General features: G+C 35.3%; 1 protein-coding gene across 1 annotated transcript; it reads left to right on the top strand.

The window, feature by feature from the left end:
* Window positions 1-417: 417 nt before the first annotated feature.
* Window positions 418-8,916, top strand: LOC121423185. The gene is made up of 4 exons (XM_041618502.1): window positions 418-794; window positions 1,206-1,448; window positions 5,358-5,759; window positions 8,549-8,916. The coding sequence occupies exons 1-4, from the start codon at window positions 542-544 to the stop codon at window positions 8,758-8,760; spliced, it is 1,110 nt and encodes a 369-aa protein (XP_041474436.1). The 5' UTR covers window positions 418-541; the 3' UTR covers window positions 8,761-8,916.
* The last annotated feature ends 10,075 nt before the right edge of the window (window positions 8,917-18,991 follow it).

Below are 18,991 nucleotides of genomic sequence, written 5' to 3'. Positions count from 1 at the left end.
GTGTGTTTTTTAACTATTCGATAGTTGTTTGTAATGTATTGAATCGTGTAATGCAGGCAAAACCACCAGAGGCGCTCCGTTGTTTTGTATTTCCAAGGAATTGTGAATATCTTGACAGGAAACAAAGAATTCTGAAGTCTTCTTAACTTTCCTTTTGGGTAGCATACAGTTTTTCTGAAGTCTACAGAGGACCTTTAAATCATTCTAGATGCCAGGTTGACAATCATGATTCTATGAGAGAACACTATCGATACAAAATGCGATTTAATCTTTATTCAAATTGATGAGTTTTGGTCTTCCTAAAAAAAAGTCAAAATGCTCAAAAATTCTTTGATCATAAGTTTGTTACATTATAGTTATGAAATTAAGTAACATCATCAGTCCCTGTGCACATTATCAACGAACAGTTAAACACATTTCGCCGTTTTGATGCTTTTCTCTCAAACCCATTTCCTTTACAGACCCGGTTACGTTTAAACATGGATTTGGGAGTACTTCCTTCTTTAAGCATGTTAAGGGAAGGAAGGTGACAGTAACCCTGATGACATCCTCTGATCCTTCCATCATAGAGGGGTTGAGGACAAAACTGAGAGCGTTACAGAGTAGTCGTCCCAATCTCATTGAAGCCGTTAAGGTCTACCAGCTACCGTACAGTGGGCTAAAAGACCACACCTTCAAGGAGGATGTTGATATCATGGTACTCTGTCATTCCATCGAGAACAGGAAATTTTCCATCACCAACGTGACTGACTCCCTCTACGACGAGTTCTTCGAATACAGCAATGAGAAACTTGGTATGTGAAATTGATAAGAAGAATGCATGTGTCGAGCAATATGAATAAAGATGTTGTTAAAAGTGATTTATGAGGTTTCCATAAATATATTTGTCTAAAATTAGTTGAAACAAAATCTTTGAAAGAAATGTTCAAAGAGTCAAAGTATGAAGAGAATGACATTCTAAATAACACGTATTGAGTAAAATATCCACAACATAATGCGTATTGCGTTCAGTGAGAACGAGCTAGTTTGAAAGCATCTACTCGTTGCTTTATGCCCTGTTAATGATTTATTTTAGCTCATGTACTTTTTGATACAGGCTTATATAGGCAAAGTAAATCTTATTCAAGATTTGTTTTTAAATATATAATATCCATTGATTGAAATGGGATACAAAAGCATCTCTTTCTCATTTTGTGTTCTATCAGGAAAAGATAGAATCATTGTCATGGCTCACGACTTCCCACCAGAAGCGGAAGATGTAAGGGCAGTTAAAATGACTTCTTTCCGTCAAAGCCAATACTCCACCTTCGATAACGCAGGTCTGGTTATGATCTGTGGGAGGATGGATAAGGGAGAGCCGGAGATTAGAGATCAAGATTGGGACAGCTTTGTGAAGTTCCTCGAGAATGCCTCCAAGAAACCCCTTCCTTCCAAGTCTTCTGTTGTAGGTGAGATACATGAATTCCCTGGAGAGTGCTTCATCAACGTTTTTGTCCAAAAAGTTGTCATTTTCCTTGATTTTGATTGGCTGAGAAGCTCTGTTAGTGTGGTGACTGTTGGATACGTAATGATAAAACATCCGACAAGGCATTTTATGGAATGCTCCCTTGATTCTATCATTTTATATTTTTGGATGATGATTATCAGTGACGTACAGATGGGGTACTTTGGGGCGCTTCTCCCCCCCCCCCCCCCCCCGGAAAAAAAATCACGCCAACAAAAAAAAAGAAAAGGAAAGAGAGAAGTGTAAAATATGATATCTTCTGAATATTGTGTCAAAATCTGTCACAAAATAGTCATTCATTGAAACTGAATCCCTCCAAAACTGAGTTCCTTCTATTTGGTTCAAGGGCTCAACTTAGTAAGGTCAAGTTGTCATCCGTCTCTTTTTCGGGATGTATTAGTAATGTGTCCCAGACGTGTCGTAACCTAGGTGTCATGTTAGATTATGGAATGTCTATGTCAAATCAAATAACCAACATTTGTAGGTCTGTAAGGTATCAGCTCCGCAATATTGAGTTCATCAGGAAATATTTGTCAAAATCTGCTACTGAAAAATTGGTTCATGCTCTGATTTCTTCACGACTTGACTTCGGGAATGCCTTACTTTACAATTTACCCAACACCCAGTTGTCTAAACTCCAAAAGCTCCAGAACGCTGCAGCACGTTTGGTCACCCTATCTAAAAAAACATGTTTATTTATTTTATTTATTTTATTGATAAATTCATATTCCACAATCATCAAAGTACATTTCGTAATAAATCATGTTTACAATGAAAAAAATGCATAACACATGCAGGACTGAAACGTACAATGAAAAGAAAAAAAGTGGAGGGACCTACTAAAAAGCAGTGCTTGTAAAATGTAGACCCCCTATTAAAACTTTATACAAGGGTAATATGACACAAATAGAGTAAAATAATCAGCAAAATTCTATACAATTATATAGATATAAACACTGTAACACAAATGTATATACACTATATACAAAATTAAATATTGACTTTAAAATAATCAATATTACCGTGGATAAGTATGAAGTTCACAAATATTTGATTGAATCAATAAGAATTCAGAAGAAATTTTTTGATGAGTAATTTAAATCGGTTAAGATTAGCTGCCTCTTTCATTTCTCTGTCCAGAGAATTCCAGAGTTTTGGTCCTGTGAAAAATATAGTTTTGCTAGAAAATACTGTTCTACTTTTAGGTAGGTGATAGTCGTTTGATTGTCTCGTATTATATGAATGTAAAGTATTGTTTCTCATAAATTTCTTTTGTAAGACATTAGGTACACTATTTCTATCTAGCTGATACATGAATTGGAATAGTTGCAAGCGGTACAGGTCATTGACTTTAAGGATACGTTTCTGACGAAACAATTCATCCGTATGAGATCTAAAGGACATATTGCATATTATTCTCATTACTTTTTTCTGAAGTAGCAAGACTTTATTTAGTCTCGTTTGAGAGGCATTACCCCATGCCAGAATTCCATAATTAAGATACGGTAGGATTAATGCACAATACAACATGGATAGCGCCTGTGCTGGAAGAACGTTTTTAAGCTTATTGATGACTCCAATATTTCGTGACACAGTTTTGCAAATATTGTTGATATGAGCATTCCACGTGAGCTTGTTATCAATAGTAAGACCTAAGAATTTTGTTGTTTGCACTTCTTTGATTTCAGTATTATCTAAAAGTATTTGATGCGGTAGATGTTTCAATAAATGACTAAAAAGCATATAATTAGTTTTTTGCAGATTCAGTGACAGTTTGTTGGCTTTAATCCAGTTTGTTACTTTTTTAAATTCTGTATTCATAGTTCTCACAAGTACATGTGGATCATGATGTGTATAGAAAATATTGGAATCATCAGCAAAGAGAATAAATGAGAGAACATGAGATGAATTTTTCATATCATTAACATAAAGTATAAATAACAAAGGGCCAAGAATACTACCTTGTGGAATTCCACAGGAAACTGGCCTTGTTGGAGATTCTGATTCATTTACTGTAACAAACTGAATTCTATCAGTAAGATAACTCCTAAACCATTGTAAAGCTGTCCCTCTGATACCGTAATTTGATAGCTTATATAACAGTATTTCATGATCTATTGTGTCAAACGCTTTTGAGAAGTCGAGGAATAATCCTACGGTATGATCAGAATTGTCAAAAGAAGTAGATATTTTATTTATTAATGTCAATATAGCATGAGTTGTATTATGTTTTTCTCTAAAACCGAATTGATTATCACATATAATACTATATTTCTTAAGGAAAGCAACTGTCCTTTTATAAATTATCCTTTCAAGAATTTTTGAGAACGAAGTTAACAAGGATATTGGGCGATAATTACTAGTAATCAATTGGTCTCCCTTTTTGAAAATGGGTATAACTTTAGCTATTTTCATCTTCTTTGGGACCTGACCAAGCTGCAATGATAAATTAAATATATGAAGCAGAGGATCAGCAAGAGAATGTATAATGTTTTTCACAACTCTATTTGTAATACCATCATAACCGGGTGTCTTTTCTGCTTTCAAATTAGATACAATCTCAAGTAATTCTTTTCTATTAACTGGAGTAAGAAATATTGAACTATCATTTTGTTTATCCAAAAAGTCCTTAAACGAATTTTCTACAGGTATAATATTTCCAGCTAACTTCGGTCCAATTTGAGAGAAATATGAATTAAATTCATTTGCTATAGAATGAGTATCTTCAACCATATTTCCATCTACACTTAATTTATTAACAGCACTAGATTTGTTCATTACGAGTGCTAATCACACCCATTCTGAAATTCTAGATATGTTCATATCACACCCATTCTGAAATCCCTTCATTGGTTAAAGGTCAACGATCGCATCATCTTCAAAATCCTTCTCCTTGTATTCCATGCAGTTAACGGCTCGCTCCACAGTACAATATTAATCTAATTCAGCAAATACACTCCAGTGAGGTCCCTCCGTTCATCAAACTCCGGTTCCCTAGTTATTCCCAAATCCGTTAAAACATGGGGGGCTCGGGCTTTTGCGCATGCTGGCCCTGTTCTATGGAATGGTCTTCCCCTGACAATCCGTGAATGCACGTCCATTGATACTTTTAAACGTTACCTTAAGACTCGTCTATTCAATGCCTCTTACTCTTAATTGTTCCTGGATCTATTACTATTATATTTGTACCTGTTCTCTTTCGTTCTTTCTTTCTTCTTTCACTGCGCCTTGGGCATTCTGCCGAGTGGATTTGGCGCATTACAAATTACATATATTATTATTATTAAAATTGGAAGTTTCACAAAAACTGACATTTGTCTTTGCTCGCTCGAAAATTTTCAATAAATTTTGCCGGATCTAGCCCCCTTGTTTTTTTTTGCTTGCTCATTACGCCACTGATGATTGTATTCATGTGACACGTTCTGAGTGACATTCTTATTCTACCTGTAAAAGGAGTGCCATATTCAACATGAGCTGTCGTGAAATTTACTTCAAGAGCACTTTGGCCTAAACTACAAAGGAATTTGTCATACAGCTTTATCTGTTTCGGTCTGATCAGAAATAGTTGAGCATTGTAACTTTTTAATCATCAGATAATTCATTAATATAGGAGAGTCATCCCTGTTACACAAATTGATGATTGTTGGTAACTACGTGATTTACGTTCGATTACCAGACACAAAATGGTAAAACGCGACTATAATAATAATAATAATAGAGGTATATTTACCCAGGGTAGCCACTTCACTATCATATTCTGTGAAATCAATATCTCTGTCAGTGCATTTTGCAGTACATGATGCATGATAAGTACAAAACTTTCTTTCCACATGTCCGTTAACATCACATACAGCTCAAACATCAGTTCCCAAAAATGTCACCTACAACAGCAAACCAACGTCTAAATTAGAGGAGCGAAAAATCAAGCCATCTACATTTTCTTCAAGTCTCTCCGTTGGGATGCAAACGAGATCATCCAAGCCTGTCATCTTTATCTGTACATCCTATGGACTCCACAGTATCAAAGGGCTCACTGAAATGGTTCAGAATTCGGTGAAACAATGTTACTCTTCTTGTGAGATCAAGGAGACAGAGCTGCCGTTCAGTGGATTAGATGACTTTAAGTTTCCTTCAGAGGCAAGCAAAAGAGATGCCATGATCCTCTGCCATTCGGTGAATAACAGAGGATTCTCTATCACTGATGTTCCCAACTCACTTTACAACGTTTTTCTAAAGTACTGCAATCAGCTTTTTGGTAAGCAATAATTGTGACACGTAGTTTTTACTGTGCCCACTTAAGGTAGAGGGGGATCACTTCGGTGTTCTTTCCAACAAAAACACGAAAACCATTTCTATCAATTATCCAGTACCACACATCTTTGCTACCACCTTATGTGATTAACCCCGCCAACCATTCCTAAGAATTTAAAAAGGGTAATTATTTTGGTGCAGGATTCTACTGAAACTTTAAAGCGACGATTGACTTCCCGAGATGGAGAGATATTTTTTCTTACCAAGTTGGCTTACTAGCCTTTTTATTTTTACACGAAGAGATATATTCCAAGTCAAATATGTGTCAACATAGCGAGATACATTGTAGAAATTATCTTACCATGTCGACATCATGAGGCTTTTAGGTCAGTCTTTACCAAAATTGCCCACTCTCGAACGTGTTCTGTGCCCCTTTCATACTTGAAAACGACCCGTTTTATGTCGTTTGCAAGTGCCCCTTTGCCTTCTTAAAGGTGCCCTTTCTCGTATCAGTGCCCCTTTTTACCCAAGAAAAGTGCTCCTCACGAACATGTTCTGTGCCCCTTTCACATGAGAAGGACCCGTTTTATGTGTTAACGAGTGCCCCTTTGCATTCTCATAGGTGCATATTCCTCAGATCAGATATCTTTTCGTACCAGATGAGCGTCCGGTTCCTGTATTTAGCGTTCTGCTTCATTCTGCAAGTGCATCCTTTAATCGAATAATCCCTTTCAAAGTACAATTTACCCCTTTCGCTACTTCCTTTTCTTTTGATAATGAAATTCATCACATTTAGCCTCTTATTAAATGCACTTATTAACTTTTGATAAATGCCCCTTTTGTTTTTAGTTTGTTAAAAATGTTCAGATGCGTTTCCGGTTGAACAAGTGTTCCTGATTCTTAAATTGATGAATTTCACATATCTCGAGGAATACCATGCGGTTGTCGACAGGAACAAGCGGCGTTTACAATACTTTGGCCTCGTCTGCATAGAAGAGCGAGACTATATGCGCCGTTTTTCCGATAGCGGCGGCGTCGTCAACATTGAAATCTTAACCAAGGTTAAGTGTATGAAATGTCGTCATAACTTAGAAAGTATATTATCCTAGTTCACCTAGTTCATGAAACATGTGAAACTTGGATACATGGGACACAAGGGTATTCAAGTAGTACTGAACATCCTGCCTGAGTTTCAGGTCACACGACCAAGGTCAAAGGTCCTTTTAAGTCAATGAACTTAGGAAATGTTAAGGGAATCAATATCGAAATTATAACGAAGGTTAAGTTTTTGAAATTTCATAACTTAGATTTAAGACCGAGTTCATGTAAATTAGGCATAAGGGTAATGGTTTATCACTGAAGATCCTGCCAGAGTTTCAGGTCACATGACCAAGGTCAAAGGTCACTTCGGGTCAACGAACTTTGACTATGTTGGGGGTATTTGTGAAATTGTCATCATAACTTTAAAAGTGTATGGATCTAGTTCATGAAACGTAATTGGACATAAGTGCAACCATGTATCCCTGATTATCCTGTGCGAGTTTCAGGTCCCATGGTCAATGAAGGTCAACGGTCATTTAGGGTCAATAAACTTTGGCCATGTTGGGAGTTTTTGTGGAATTGTCGTCATAACTTTAAAAGTTTATGGATCTTGTTCATGAAACTTGGACATAAGAGCAACCATGCATGTATCTCTGAATATCCTGTGCGAGTTTCAGGAACATGACCAAGATCAAAGTTCATTTAGGTCGATGAACTCTGGCCGTGTTGGGGGTATTTGTAAAATTGGCATCATATCTTATGGATTTAGTTCATGAAACGTACATGTAGACATAAGGGTAATGGGAGTATAAATTTATAGTACACATTTTAGGTCACACGATCATGGTCAGAGGTCATTTTGCATCAATTGACATTATTACATTACCGTACATTATTATCATATGAATGTTTTCCTTTGTGAATAATTATTCAATAGCTGTTTTCAAAGTCAGCACTGCTGCTATATCGAGTCTCGGAATGCAGGCGACACTGCCAGAGGCGTTCCTTGTAAGAATAATCCTACGAGTCGTAAGTTTCATGAGCCATGTGGGGTAGTTAAGATAGTGCCATTTTCCCCTGCCTCCCCCCCCCCCCCCACTTGAATTCGCTCCGCCACCCCTGTATGTAAGATAAAAATATTATGTATGTAAGATAAAATGTTCCGCCATCAAGTCAATGGCACCTGAAAGGTTGCCATCGGATTCTTTGACGACATCTACTGTGGTAATTAAGCAATTTCGCAAACCTGTAAATTGACTGCAAATCCATGTCGAGCCTGTCACACCAGGGGACCGTTTGTCACAAAGCTGTTCGTAAGATAAGAGCGACTTGAAGAACGACTGGAGATCCTTTCTCACGCGCTTAACCATCGCAAATGAATATCCATGTATTATTTACCACAAGAAAGGAGAATCACCAGTCGTTCTTAAACATGTTAAAGTCACCAACGAATTACAGCTTAAGGAAACGACCCCATGCAGTTGTACAAAATACGCCAATTTCTCTCCAGGCAATAATTTCATTTTCCTTATTATGAAAATAAGATACTTATAATCACAAATTCGAGCAGTGTTCTGAATTCCTCTTTAATAAGATTAATCATTCACGAGGTTGCATTGATTTACTGATTGATAATCCTCAATCTATTTGTTGTATTATCAAACTTGTTTAAATCCAGTACTAATTTTTTTAAAAATCCGAAGTTGAGATTTTCTTTAAACTCTATCGTAACATTGCATATTTTACTTACAGGTAAGGATCGCGTGGCCGTGATCGTACACGACTTCGAATGCAGTCAGGAAATTCTTACAATCAATCTCCAGCAATTCGAACGAACGCAGCCTACTGCTTATAAATTGGCGGGCTTCGTCGCTCTTGCGGAAGATCTCAACACATCCGATGCCAAACTCTGCTACTATCCAGAAAGTCCTGGCCTAGATTCTTTTGTCAGAAAATTACGCTGAATGCGATTTGATATTGAATGAATTGTATCTGGACATTCTTCACCACATAGGGCAACTGCAAGTTTAAGAGTGGTGGACTTGCGAGAGTGAAAACCCTGTCAAATCCTTGGAATGAGAGTCAATTCATTGATTTTTTTGCGTTACCGCTTCTCTCTACCATGTCTACATGACATCAATGTTTACATTAACCAACTTACCATTCGAAATACCTTCTTTATAATTATTGGATTGTTCTATTTAGATATTTCTCATCAAAGGAGATCCATAACTACTTTAGACTTCATTTCTGATATGTGTACATAAATTGATGTGTTACTTATTAAAATCACTTTGAATCTACTTTGACAAAGCTTGGGAGGTGACGTCATTATAAGAGCTTCTGTTTTGCTCGTCGGATGTTTCATTCACATTCTATTCTCAGAAAATGAAAAAGCGATTTGTTCCAAAATCGGATCGTCGACCAATCGTAAGGTGGGCGGCGGCCTTTACGCATACAAGTTGATGGTGGAATGCCTTCTCTGGGAACACGATACGAATGAATGAATATTGTTCATCTCAAGAAATGGACGAATTGCATCGATGTACATAGACCTTTCCATGTTTTGCAGGGCGGGAGGGGGGTTAACTGTCTTGATTACTATTGGTGCTGGAGTATGAAAATCGTCTAGATATTGAAAATTATAGTCCACATGCAACCATTTTGTGGCCCATTACCATGACTGTATTTGGTATGTCACTTGGTTTACTTAAACTAATATTTTCTCATGTTTTTTTGTCAACTTAGCACTTTGTAAAGAGTTCTGATCAGCGTTGCACGATAATTGCAAAAACACCAAACGTATTATGGTATTTCTCATCGGTTTGGAAAAAAAAGCAGATTGCAGTCATTTGCTCGGTAAATAAAACATGTATCTAGCACCGCCCCTAATGTGAAAACAATAGTGTTGGATACATTATCGCAGAGCGCATAACAATGTTTAGTGGATTCGAACTCGATCAAATTTTCGATTTAAGTATCTCACAATCTGAAGAAGACTTCTGACAATTCATTCTTAATCTTCATGCGATTGGAAATTTGAAAATGCGAGAAGTTGACAGGACAAATAACACAAAATCATTATCATGAAAATAAATTTCGAGAACGTTTTCGATTTGGGTTTGATTTTTGTCTTGTGTTCTCTTTCCGTGAAGAAGGTAACATACCTTTGCCAAATTAATGTTTATTAGCGAAGCTTGTATCGGAATTAGAGATTGGAAAAATTTACGTCTATCATAATATTGAGAGTATAACACTTGTTGTGATAGTCTTATAGGTCATAGTAACATCACATACTGTGAATAATTATGAAGAAAAAAATCACATACTTCTTTCATTTTTAGAATCTCGTTTGAATGAGAAGTTTATTAAAGCACAAAAATGCTGTACATAGATGTTAAGAATAAATTGTCATCCTAATAAATCTGAAATATGTACTCGAAATATTGAACAATTTGTACATGCTGGAATTTCAATTTCGTGACTGCGTCATTATGACGTCACGTACGTGTACTAGTTTCATGAAGATGAAAATGTATATCAATGTTGACGTATAATTACTCTGGTGGCGTATATTATGTATAACTTGGGGAGAGAGGACAAACGGAAAATCAGTTAATAAAGTTGTATATTTCCTCATCTTTACTTATTGTATAAAGAATGATGTTGGACATATAAACTTAAATATCACCGCCTTGTTGCCGTTTACATCTTAATTCTTATTGAACAGAAATTCATCATCATATGAATCTTAACTTACCCTAGATAATTACTAGTATGTTCATGCAAGCATAAAGCATCATAGATTTCTTGATGTAAACAAAAATGAATATCACTACGTAACAATAACAGAAACCAACAAAATTACCATAGTTTGTCAGACAATAGTTTCTTTTAATGATACTATGTATAGTTTATCATTTAATTTTATAAGTGACAGATGATATATAAGTGATTCAAACATTTTGTTTGATGTCTGAAACTTTTTATATTTTAAGGAGTGAATAAGGAGTTGGATTTTGGAGTAATCCAATCATCTAAATGGTCAAATATAATATTTGAGGCAATTATTGATGGTAAATAGCAGTACAGTAACTCCAAAATGGGGTTCAAATTATGAGGTGTGTCATATAAATAATGAATTTACCTTCTAATTCTGAGAATCAGTGATTTTATCAGACTAATTCTTGAATTAAGGTTTGTATGATCATGGTGATACAAATAAATCAGAGTAGTCTGGTTCTGAATGTCCTGAAAGAACTGCCTGACTGAGAAACGATAAACCTGCAAACACTGGTGTTAATTTAACACCGGCCCGGAATCTATATATGTCCACACCAGAAAAGTGTTTATCAACACCAGTTTCGGTTTGGTCTAACACCAATTAGGATAAAAACAGCATCGGTTTGATTCCAAACTGGTGTTGTTTCAATACTTCTCAGGTGTGGTCATGTATAGATTCCGGGCTGGTGTTAAATCAACACCGGAGTTTTGCAGTGTAGGCCCCGTCTTACAAAGAGTTGATCCAATTAACCTCAAACTAAATGGAAATCCATCTCATATTTTTCCCCCTAAAGGAAATTTCCTTTGAAGACAAATCAGAGAAGCACACTGAATTTTCATGAAAACTATGAATGTATGAATAACTATATACATGTCGAAAACACTCTGAACAAAATGTTTTTTAGATGTTGACACAGTTGGCTTGCCATAGTTGATCAGATCAATCACAACTCTTTGTAGGACGGCGCCTTGCATACATTTTAGTCATTTTAAGATTTTAACCTTGTATGAATAGAGACACTTCTTACTATCTTCTTTCTCTTTCTCGCCTTTCAATTTCAATCTCTATATCACTCCTATTTCCAACAGTCAAACCACTTGTTGAACCATAGACATATTAATAGCCTCATCTACATTGACTTCATATATATATATTATACATTGTAATGTGGATTACTGCTGAAATAATCATTAAGTACTTTCTGTGGAGTGAAAATATGATCATAATTTGAAAGATTAAAGCTGTGTTTTATTGTATTGTGTGGTTTTTTACCTCCACAAAAATGTAATTACTTTTTTGAGTTATTATCATTAAGCATGAAAATAAATTCAACTGTTTTGTACTAACTCTTCGTATGCAAATGTTCCTTTTTCCCATTTAAATTTATATCCACCCCCCTCTCTCTCTCTCTCTCTCTCTCTCTCTCTTTCTCACATGAGTACCAGTGGCGTAGCTAGGATTTTTTCCTGGGGGGCACTAGGGGGTTATTGTTTTTTAAGGGGGTGGGCACAACATTTTGTCCGTGTGTGTGCACAAGTCACAAGGGCGAATCCGACTTTTGCCAATAGAGGGTGGGGACAAAAAAGGGACCATGCATTCTCTGTTATAAGACCAAAGCTATGGAATCAATTGGCTATCTAAATACGCCAAATTTCATCGACAGAAACATTCAAGTCCCAGTTGAAAACTTATTTGATCTCCCATTAACATTTGATAGTATACAGAAATGAAGGATAAAGTGGGGAAATGAAGATGAGACAAAGACAGTGTTTACATGTGATCATCTTTCTTTCTTTTTTCGTCGTCTCAGTATAACCCCAAATCTTCCCCTCTCAAATAAATATGCTTCAGGCAATACGTCTACTTTCAAAAATATGATTGTATTGTGTATTATGCGAAGGTATTCTTTGTACTGTATTCTGTAATATTTTCCTGGGATATTATTATATCACTGCGTAACACCTCCAACCATATTAACGACAATGATTAAATGGGTAGGGAAAGATAGAGCATCGGCCTTAAACCAGTATTCAACTGAGCTCAAATGCTTTCATAGCTTTTTATAGATCTATATATGCCATGTAATTTGTGAGTAAAAAATTGACACCTTACAATTTAAGGAAAAATATGAAAACATGATACCGTATATTATGTACATGTATAAGTTTACGCTTAGATAATCAGTAGGTATTATTTCCTGTGATGTAAATTTTTATTTTGACCAAAGTAAAACATGGCTGCGATGAATGAACCAAGATGCCAATAATCATAGAAGAGTGGCAGTAAAATTAATCGTAAAACAGAACAATAATTAAAATAAGAACTTTTTGATGAACACTTTTCAGATGACAAAGTTTTCGGTTTCACCATGTAACATATTGTACCCTTTCTGATAATATTTCTTAGAAGAACTGATGGTCTCAACGTATCGAGCAAATGAACTCTGATCCTCCTCAGCAGTGACAAAACACTTTTTAGTAACAAATAACAAGTTAATTTCACTGAAAGGAGGTCTGCGAACATCATTGCCATCTGGATTCAATCATGGAAGATATGCCTTAATTATTTTGGGGCAAATCGAATTTTACATTACATTGCAGAATTATACCTCCTTATTATCTACGCGTGGACATATACCACAAATTATATGGTATCAAATCATCTTTTAAATACTTTTTCAGGCCATGTTTTATGATGTTCATGGCACATTGTAACCTTGAATCGTTGATTTGTAAGGTGTCTTTTTTTTTACTCACACGGTATTCCGAAATTTTTCAGGTGTAAATATCACTTAGTATTCAAAGTATATTATATATAACACCATTATGATATGGATTCTAAAAAAAAAAAACACGCGTTTTTAAAAGCAATCACCAATCACCGATTTATCTTTATTATTCGCGAATCATTTACAAGATAATTTATTACATTCTTTAAAGTGAAAACGAAAAAATCCTCCCTATTCCTTTCCCAATCGGTGTTATAAAAATATAAAGCGATACGAAAGATTCAGGTAAAGGTATACATACATCTCTTACTTACGGACAAGTAAGGAGTTCTTAAGTATAGATGTAGTACTTAACATGGATTCACGGTAGTTCAAACGAACTTTGGGTTTGATTATTGAAGCTATATTGTTACATTGAGGATCAGACTCCTTCAGTAGATTGTTGTATGATGATGTATTGTAAATAAATGATAGGTTGAGGTTGAGTAAGAGAATAGTACAGGTGGGTCTATCTTTCACTTCTTTCGAATGATCATGGTCAGCATTGGAATGTCATTGAGGCTTCTTAGATTTGGGATGCATGTCTTGTGATTACCGGTTTGTGACATGATTAATATGATGACTGCATGGAGTTTGCGCAACTCCAGAGTCTGGAGTACAATAGCGATGGTGATGTAAGAGGATTCAACATAGGCAAATCCAAGGGAGTATCCACAGGGAAGCGAACAGGGGGAGAGGAAAAAGGGAAAAGGTGGAAGTTAAAGTAAAACGTTTCTTCTAAAGAGTGTACAAGGTCGTGTAAATATTCTATACCTTTTTTCTTTGTTTGAGAGCTAAGAAGTCACATTTAGGAAATCTTTCCCCTTCCCCCGCAAATCACCTGTAACCGCCCCTGTTACCTGATCACTTTGTCTTTGAAATGATCTACGTTTCACGTTTAAATGGACAACCTTGCTCATCGGAAAGATTATTAACATTTAATGTCCCCTGTACTTGAAACAAAAAAAAACATGACCAAATCATAATTATCTAACGGACCTGGTCATAATCAATGGTATTCTATTCTATTTGGAAAGCCTTTAACTAAAATAGATTTATCTTTAATTGAAAATAATATACAGTGCGTCCCAGAAAAAACGAAACCGAGATTTAGCGATGATTTATCATAACTTAATCATAAATAAAATAGACAAATGACCTATCAATGTAAAGCTTAGAATCTCCTCTTTCATCTGGTATTACTTAGATTATTCCTCATTCACGCATGAATGAGTAAAAACAATTCGAAGAGAGGATGCCAAAAACTCACTTGGCGGTGGGTATCTGAATTTCAAAAAGAAAATCACATGACTAAAAAGTTCAGTATCTGCTCTTTTCTTTGATACCTTAATCACAGAAAATGGTCGAGAATTAAAAAAGTTATGATCCCTCGAAACAATGCTTGTATTTCCCTAAGTTCATTAAATAAACTTGTTTTCACCGGTTTCCCACAGAAGCTATCGCGTGGTAACAAAAGACTTCATGCATGGCTGATCGTCAACAAAACGGAGTGTCGAGTGAGTTTGAACGCTAGCCTGTAAAACCTCTTCATTTTCTGAAATTATTGAAATTCAAGCCTTATTTCAAATAACCAGAACTTTGTTATTTCTTGACCATTTTCTGTAATTGAGGTATCAAATTAAAGAGCAGATATTGAACTTTTTAAAAATGTGGTTTTTTTTTAAAACACAGATACGGCCCGCCAAGTGACTTTTTGGTATCCCCTTTTCAAATTGTTTTTGCTCATTCATGCGTGAATGAGAAATAATCTAAGTAATACCAGATGAAAGAGGAGATTCTAAGCTTTACATTGATAGGTCATTTGTCTATTTTATTTATGATTAAGTTATGATAAATCATCGCTAAATCTCGGTTTCGTTTTTCTGGGACGCACTGTATAAATCAAATTTCACATTTTATATTCACTGATATAATTCAAAATGCACGAGAGTCCATGTTGCTTGTAACTGTAAAAACTGCCTTCTGAAACGAAAAAAAAATGTTCCCCTGTGATAAGGTGTTCTTCTAATCAAAATACGATAATTCTGGTCAAAAATATCAAAAAGTTTGTAAACTCTCGAATGCTGTTGGTTCTTGCGGGGAAGAGTATACTTAAACTTTAACAAGCATATTACTTATTTGAGATCCATTACTGTAGTCAAATCCCATTGGATGGTTTCAGTGTATCTACATATAATTATAATTACAAGTGTGTATGTTACGATGTCTATTATTTGGAATATATATGTATATATATCCTAATCTGTTCCAGAAATTAATGAAACAAAAATCTAGTTGTATTTTTATTAAATAATTGCCTTTGATTGGTTTGGGTATAATTTCATTCTTTGTTAATTGTATTTAGCTTAGTGTGTTTATTCAGGAGAATTCAAAATTCTATTCTTTTTCGTTTTCCATTGTTGTTTGCGTGTTGTGTTTATTTTTCTTGAAGTGCCATGAGCACCGAATGGTGGACCTGCTATATGAATGGTAAAGTGATTCAAAGAGGAATTGCAATAATCATTACAATGATGATTCAAATGTCTCGTGTAAAAAGGCCCTAGGTGATGAAGATGGCAATTCGTCTTTAGTATCATGCATTCACACTTTCACTCAAAATCTATGATTTGAATTGGTATTCCTGAGCGGAGACAGTAGTGTCCCTGGTGACTTGTCAATCAAACCCAATCAAAGCATTGCATCGCAATAAAAAAAGAGAAACTACATTTCAATCTACACACAAACACACAGGCATGTAGGATTTGAGCAGATTGTCAATGGTGCAAACAATCTCACATGATGAGCAGTTTTCCACCAAAATAATCACAAAATCGGAGGTTTTTTTATAATTATGTTATGAATTATTAGATAACTGGTTTGCGGTGTAGTCGGAGGAGCAAGTTATTGAGTTTTCAACATTCGTTTTGAGTCTTGTTGCGATCGGTGCGAACTTGTAATGGGATGAGAGATGCTTAGGAGTGATGCCGCGATGTTTCATCTGAATTTTAAGTTTTACAATGCTTCACTTTTGAAATTTTATCATTTTTAAAACATTTTAGTTTTCTAGCAATTTTTAAAATATGTAAAAAAACCCCAAATATCATTAAGATATTTGTTAGATGATTGGACTTTTTTTACTTGAGGTTTAACCTTTTTTCCTCTTTCTTTCTTTCTTTCATTTTTCTTCCTTTTCTATCCTTCTTTCTTGATCCTTAATTCTATCATTCCTGCTTGCCTTTCTTGTTCCAACTATCTTCATTTCCATTCTTTTCTAGCTTTCTTTCCTGATCCTTTCTCTGTTCATTTTTCTTTCATTCTTTCTCTTATATTTCCCTTTTTATTTCCTTCATTCTTTCTTTCCTTAAAGTTTTCTTTGCTTCGTTCTCCCTTCCTCTCTTTTTTCTTTTCGTTCTTTCTCTCTTTCCATTATTTTCTTTTTTTCTCTCATCCCTTCATTCTTTCCTCCCTCTCTTTCATCCTTTATTTTTTTCCTCCTAATTATTTTCCCTAAATCTTTCCGTTCCTGATTCCTTCTTCTTTTCTTCTTTCTTTCTTTGTTTCTTTCAAAAAATGAAGGAAACATTTTTCCTTCATTCTTTCTCCTTTTTTCTGCTTTTTTTTATTCATTTCAAAGAATGACGGAAAGCTTTTTTTTCTTGTTTTCGTCATTTCAGCCCTTTTCTTTTCCTTTTTCTTCATTTCCTTCATTTTCTTTACTTCACCCCTTCATTTTTGCTTTCTTTCCTCTTTCTTTCTCTCCTTTATTTCGTTCACCCTCCCTTCCTTTTCTTTATAATTTTCTACAAGTCTAACATTTTGTAGCCTTTTTTGTTGATACTTTTTAAGACCTGGCTCGGTCGACCCGGCTGTCGATTGTCCCGTATTTCATTTTGTGAAATCTGGTCACCCTGGTGTGTACACCATATTAATATTAGTATTTCAGTTACAAAAGATATGATTTTCATATTTTGTATAGCAAACAGCGAACATTGTGACTCACTTAAGATGACTGTTCCCATTCTATATAAAGCAAGTGCTATTGCAGCCAGCTCAGCACGGAAAACTGAAGTATTATCACTTAGTCTTTTTGATTGGTGGTAAGACCATGTGGGTACGAAGAAAGAAGCCACAGAAGCACCTGTATTGGGTGCTTTTGACCCATGTGCATATATGTGTAGTTGATGGGACCATTTCTTGTTAATAAGTCTGAGGCTTTCTTGATACAGAAATGAGGGGTTTTCGTTCTTATTCAAAGAGTAACTAAGTTCAGTGGATACTACATGGGCTATGAGAACCACGGTGGAAAATTGCTAATATTTTTTTCAATTTGGGAGCCCTGGTTTTCCGTTCTACAGCCAAATGGTTTATTTATTTTTTGTAGTTTGGAAAGTTCCAACTGCCAACATGAATCGATGCCTTTTAATACAGGATGGTTTTTATGCGTTTCAATCTTTTGACGAAAGTTATCAGACATCTGTCTTCGGATATCGAGTGGAAGTTCTCCTAATTCCACCTGGAGAGCTTCCAAAGAAGCGAGTGGTAGTGCATCTGCACATATTCTTAGGGCTTGATACTGAATCGAATCCAGTTGTTTTTTAATAGAGGGTGATGCGTTGTCATATATGCTTCACAGCCATAGTCGTATATAGGCTCTGATCTATAGACCGTTAAAAGAGATTTCGTTGAGCATCCCCATGTGGTTCCTGTTAGATTGCGGATGATATTCAATTTTCTTTTGCATCTACTGATAAAAAATCACTCCCAGAAACCGTTTAGAACTTTGGAAAGTAAGGTCCTTGCCATTCAGTTTTACTTTTGGGTATTAAAGGACAAGTCCACCACAGCAAAAAAAGGTTGATTTGAATAAAAAGAGAAAAATCCAACAAGCATAACACTGAAAATTTCATCAAAATCGGATGTAAAATTAAAAAAAGTTATGACATTTTTAAAGTTTCACTTAACTTCACAAAACAGTTATATGCACATCCTGGCTGGTATGCAAATGGAGAGACTATGACGTCATCCACTCACTATTTCTTTTGTATTATATTATATTATATGAAATATGAAATATTTTAATTTTCTCCTCATTGTCAAGCGATACAAGGATTAATTCCTCCCTGAACATGTGGAATTAGCATTGTTTAATACTATATGGTTCAGTCAAGTTGGTCCTTATTGTCAAATCTATAAAAAATCAAATGTTGAATAATTCAAATAATAAAAAACAAAAGAAATATTGAGTGATGGACATCATCGACTGACTCACTCACTGTGCATATCACTGTTTTGTGAAAAATGAGCGAAACTTTTAAAAGTCATAACTTTCTTATTTTACATCTGATTTTAATGAAATTGTCATGTGGTAGTTTGATTTTTATCTATTTATTCAAATCAGCATTTTCCTGGGTTGGACTTGACCTTTAAAGGGGTGTGTTTTGCGTTTAAAGGGGTGTTTTTTCAGGTTTTGACGGGGGCTGCGCGTGCACTCGTTAAGGGTATCAAAAACACCGATTTTCAACAAAAAAAGGGATAGTTTTGACAGACTGGTAATTCCAGCTGTCTAGTCCTAGATTCAGGCGCGGTTTTGGAGTTTTTACTTCTTTCAAAATTGATTTATTTCGTTTGTAACGTTTGCCTGGCT

The sequence above is a fragment of the Lytechinus variegatus genome, chromosome 10, assembly GCF_018143015.1.
Source record: "Lytechinus variegatus isolate NC3 chromosome 10, Lvar_3.0, whole genome shotgun sequence".
Taxonomy (NCBI): domain Eukaryota; kingdom Metazoa; phylum Echinodermata; class Echinoidea; order Temnopleuroida; family Toxopneustidae; genus Lytechinus; species Lytechinus variegatus.
Note: the sequence above shows the minus strand (reverse complement) of the source record. Positions and strands in the feature narration are given on the sequence as shown.

Bases quoted from the DNA above. Each gene is read 5' to 3' on its own strand.
- LOC121423185 (XM_041618502.1), top strand. From the start codon at position 542: ATGACATCCTCTGATCCTTCCATCATAGAGGGGTTGAGGACAAAACTG. The intron at 795-1,205 runs GTATGTGAAATT...GTGTTCTATCAG, and splicing joins ATACAGCAATGAGAAACTTG to GAAAAGATAGAATCATTGTC. The intron at 5,760-8,548 runs GTAAGCAATAAT...TTTTACTTACAG, and splicing joins GTACTGCAATCAGCTTTTTG to GTAAGGATCGCGTGGCCGTG.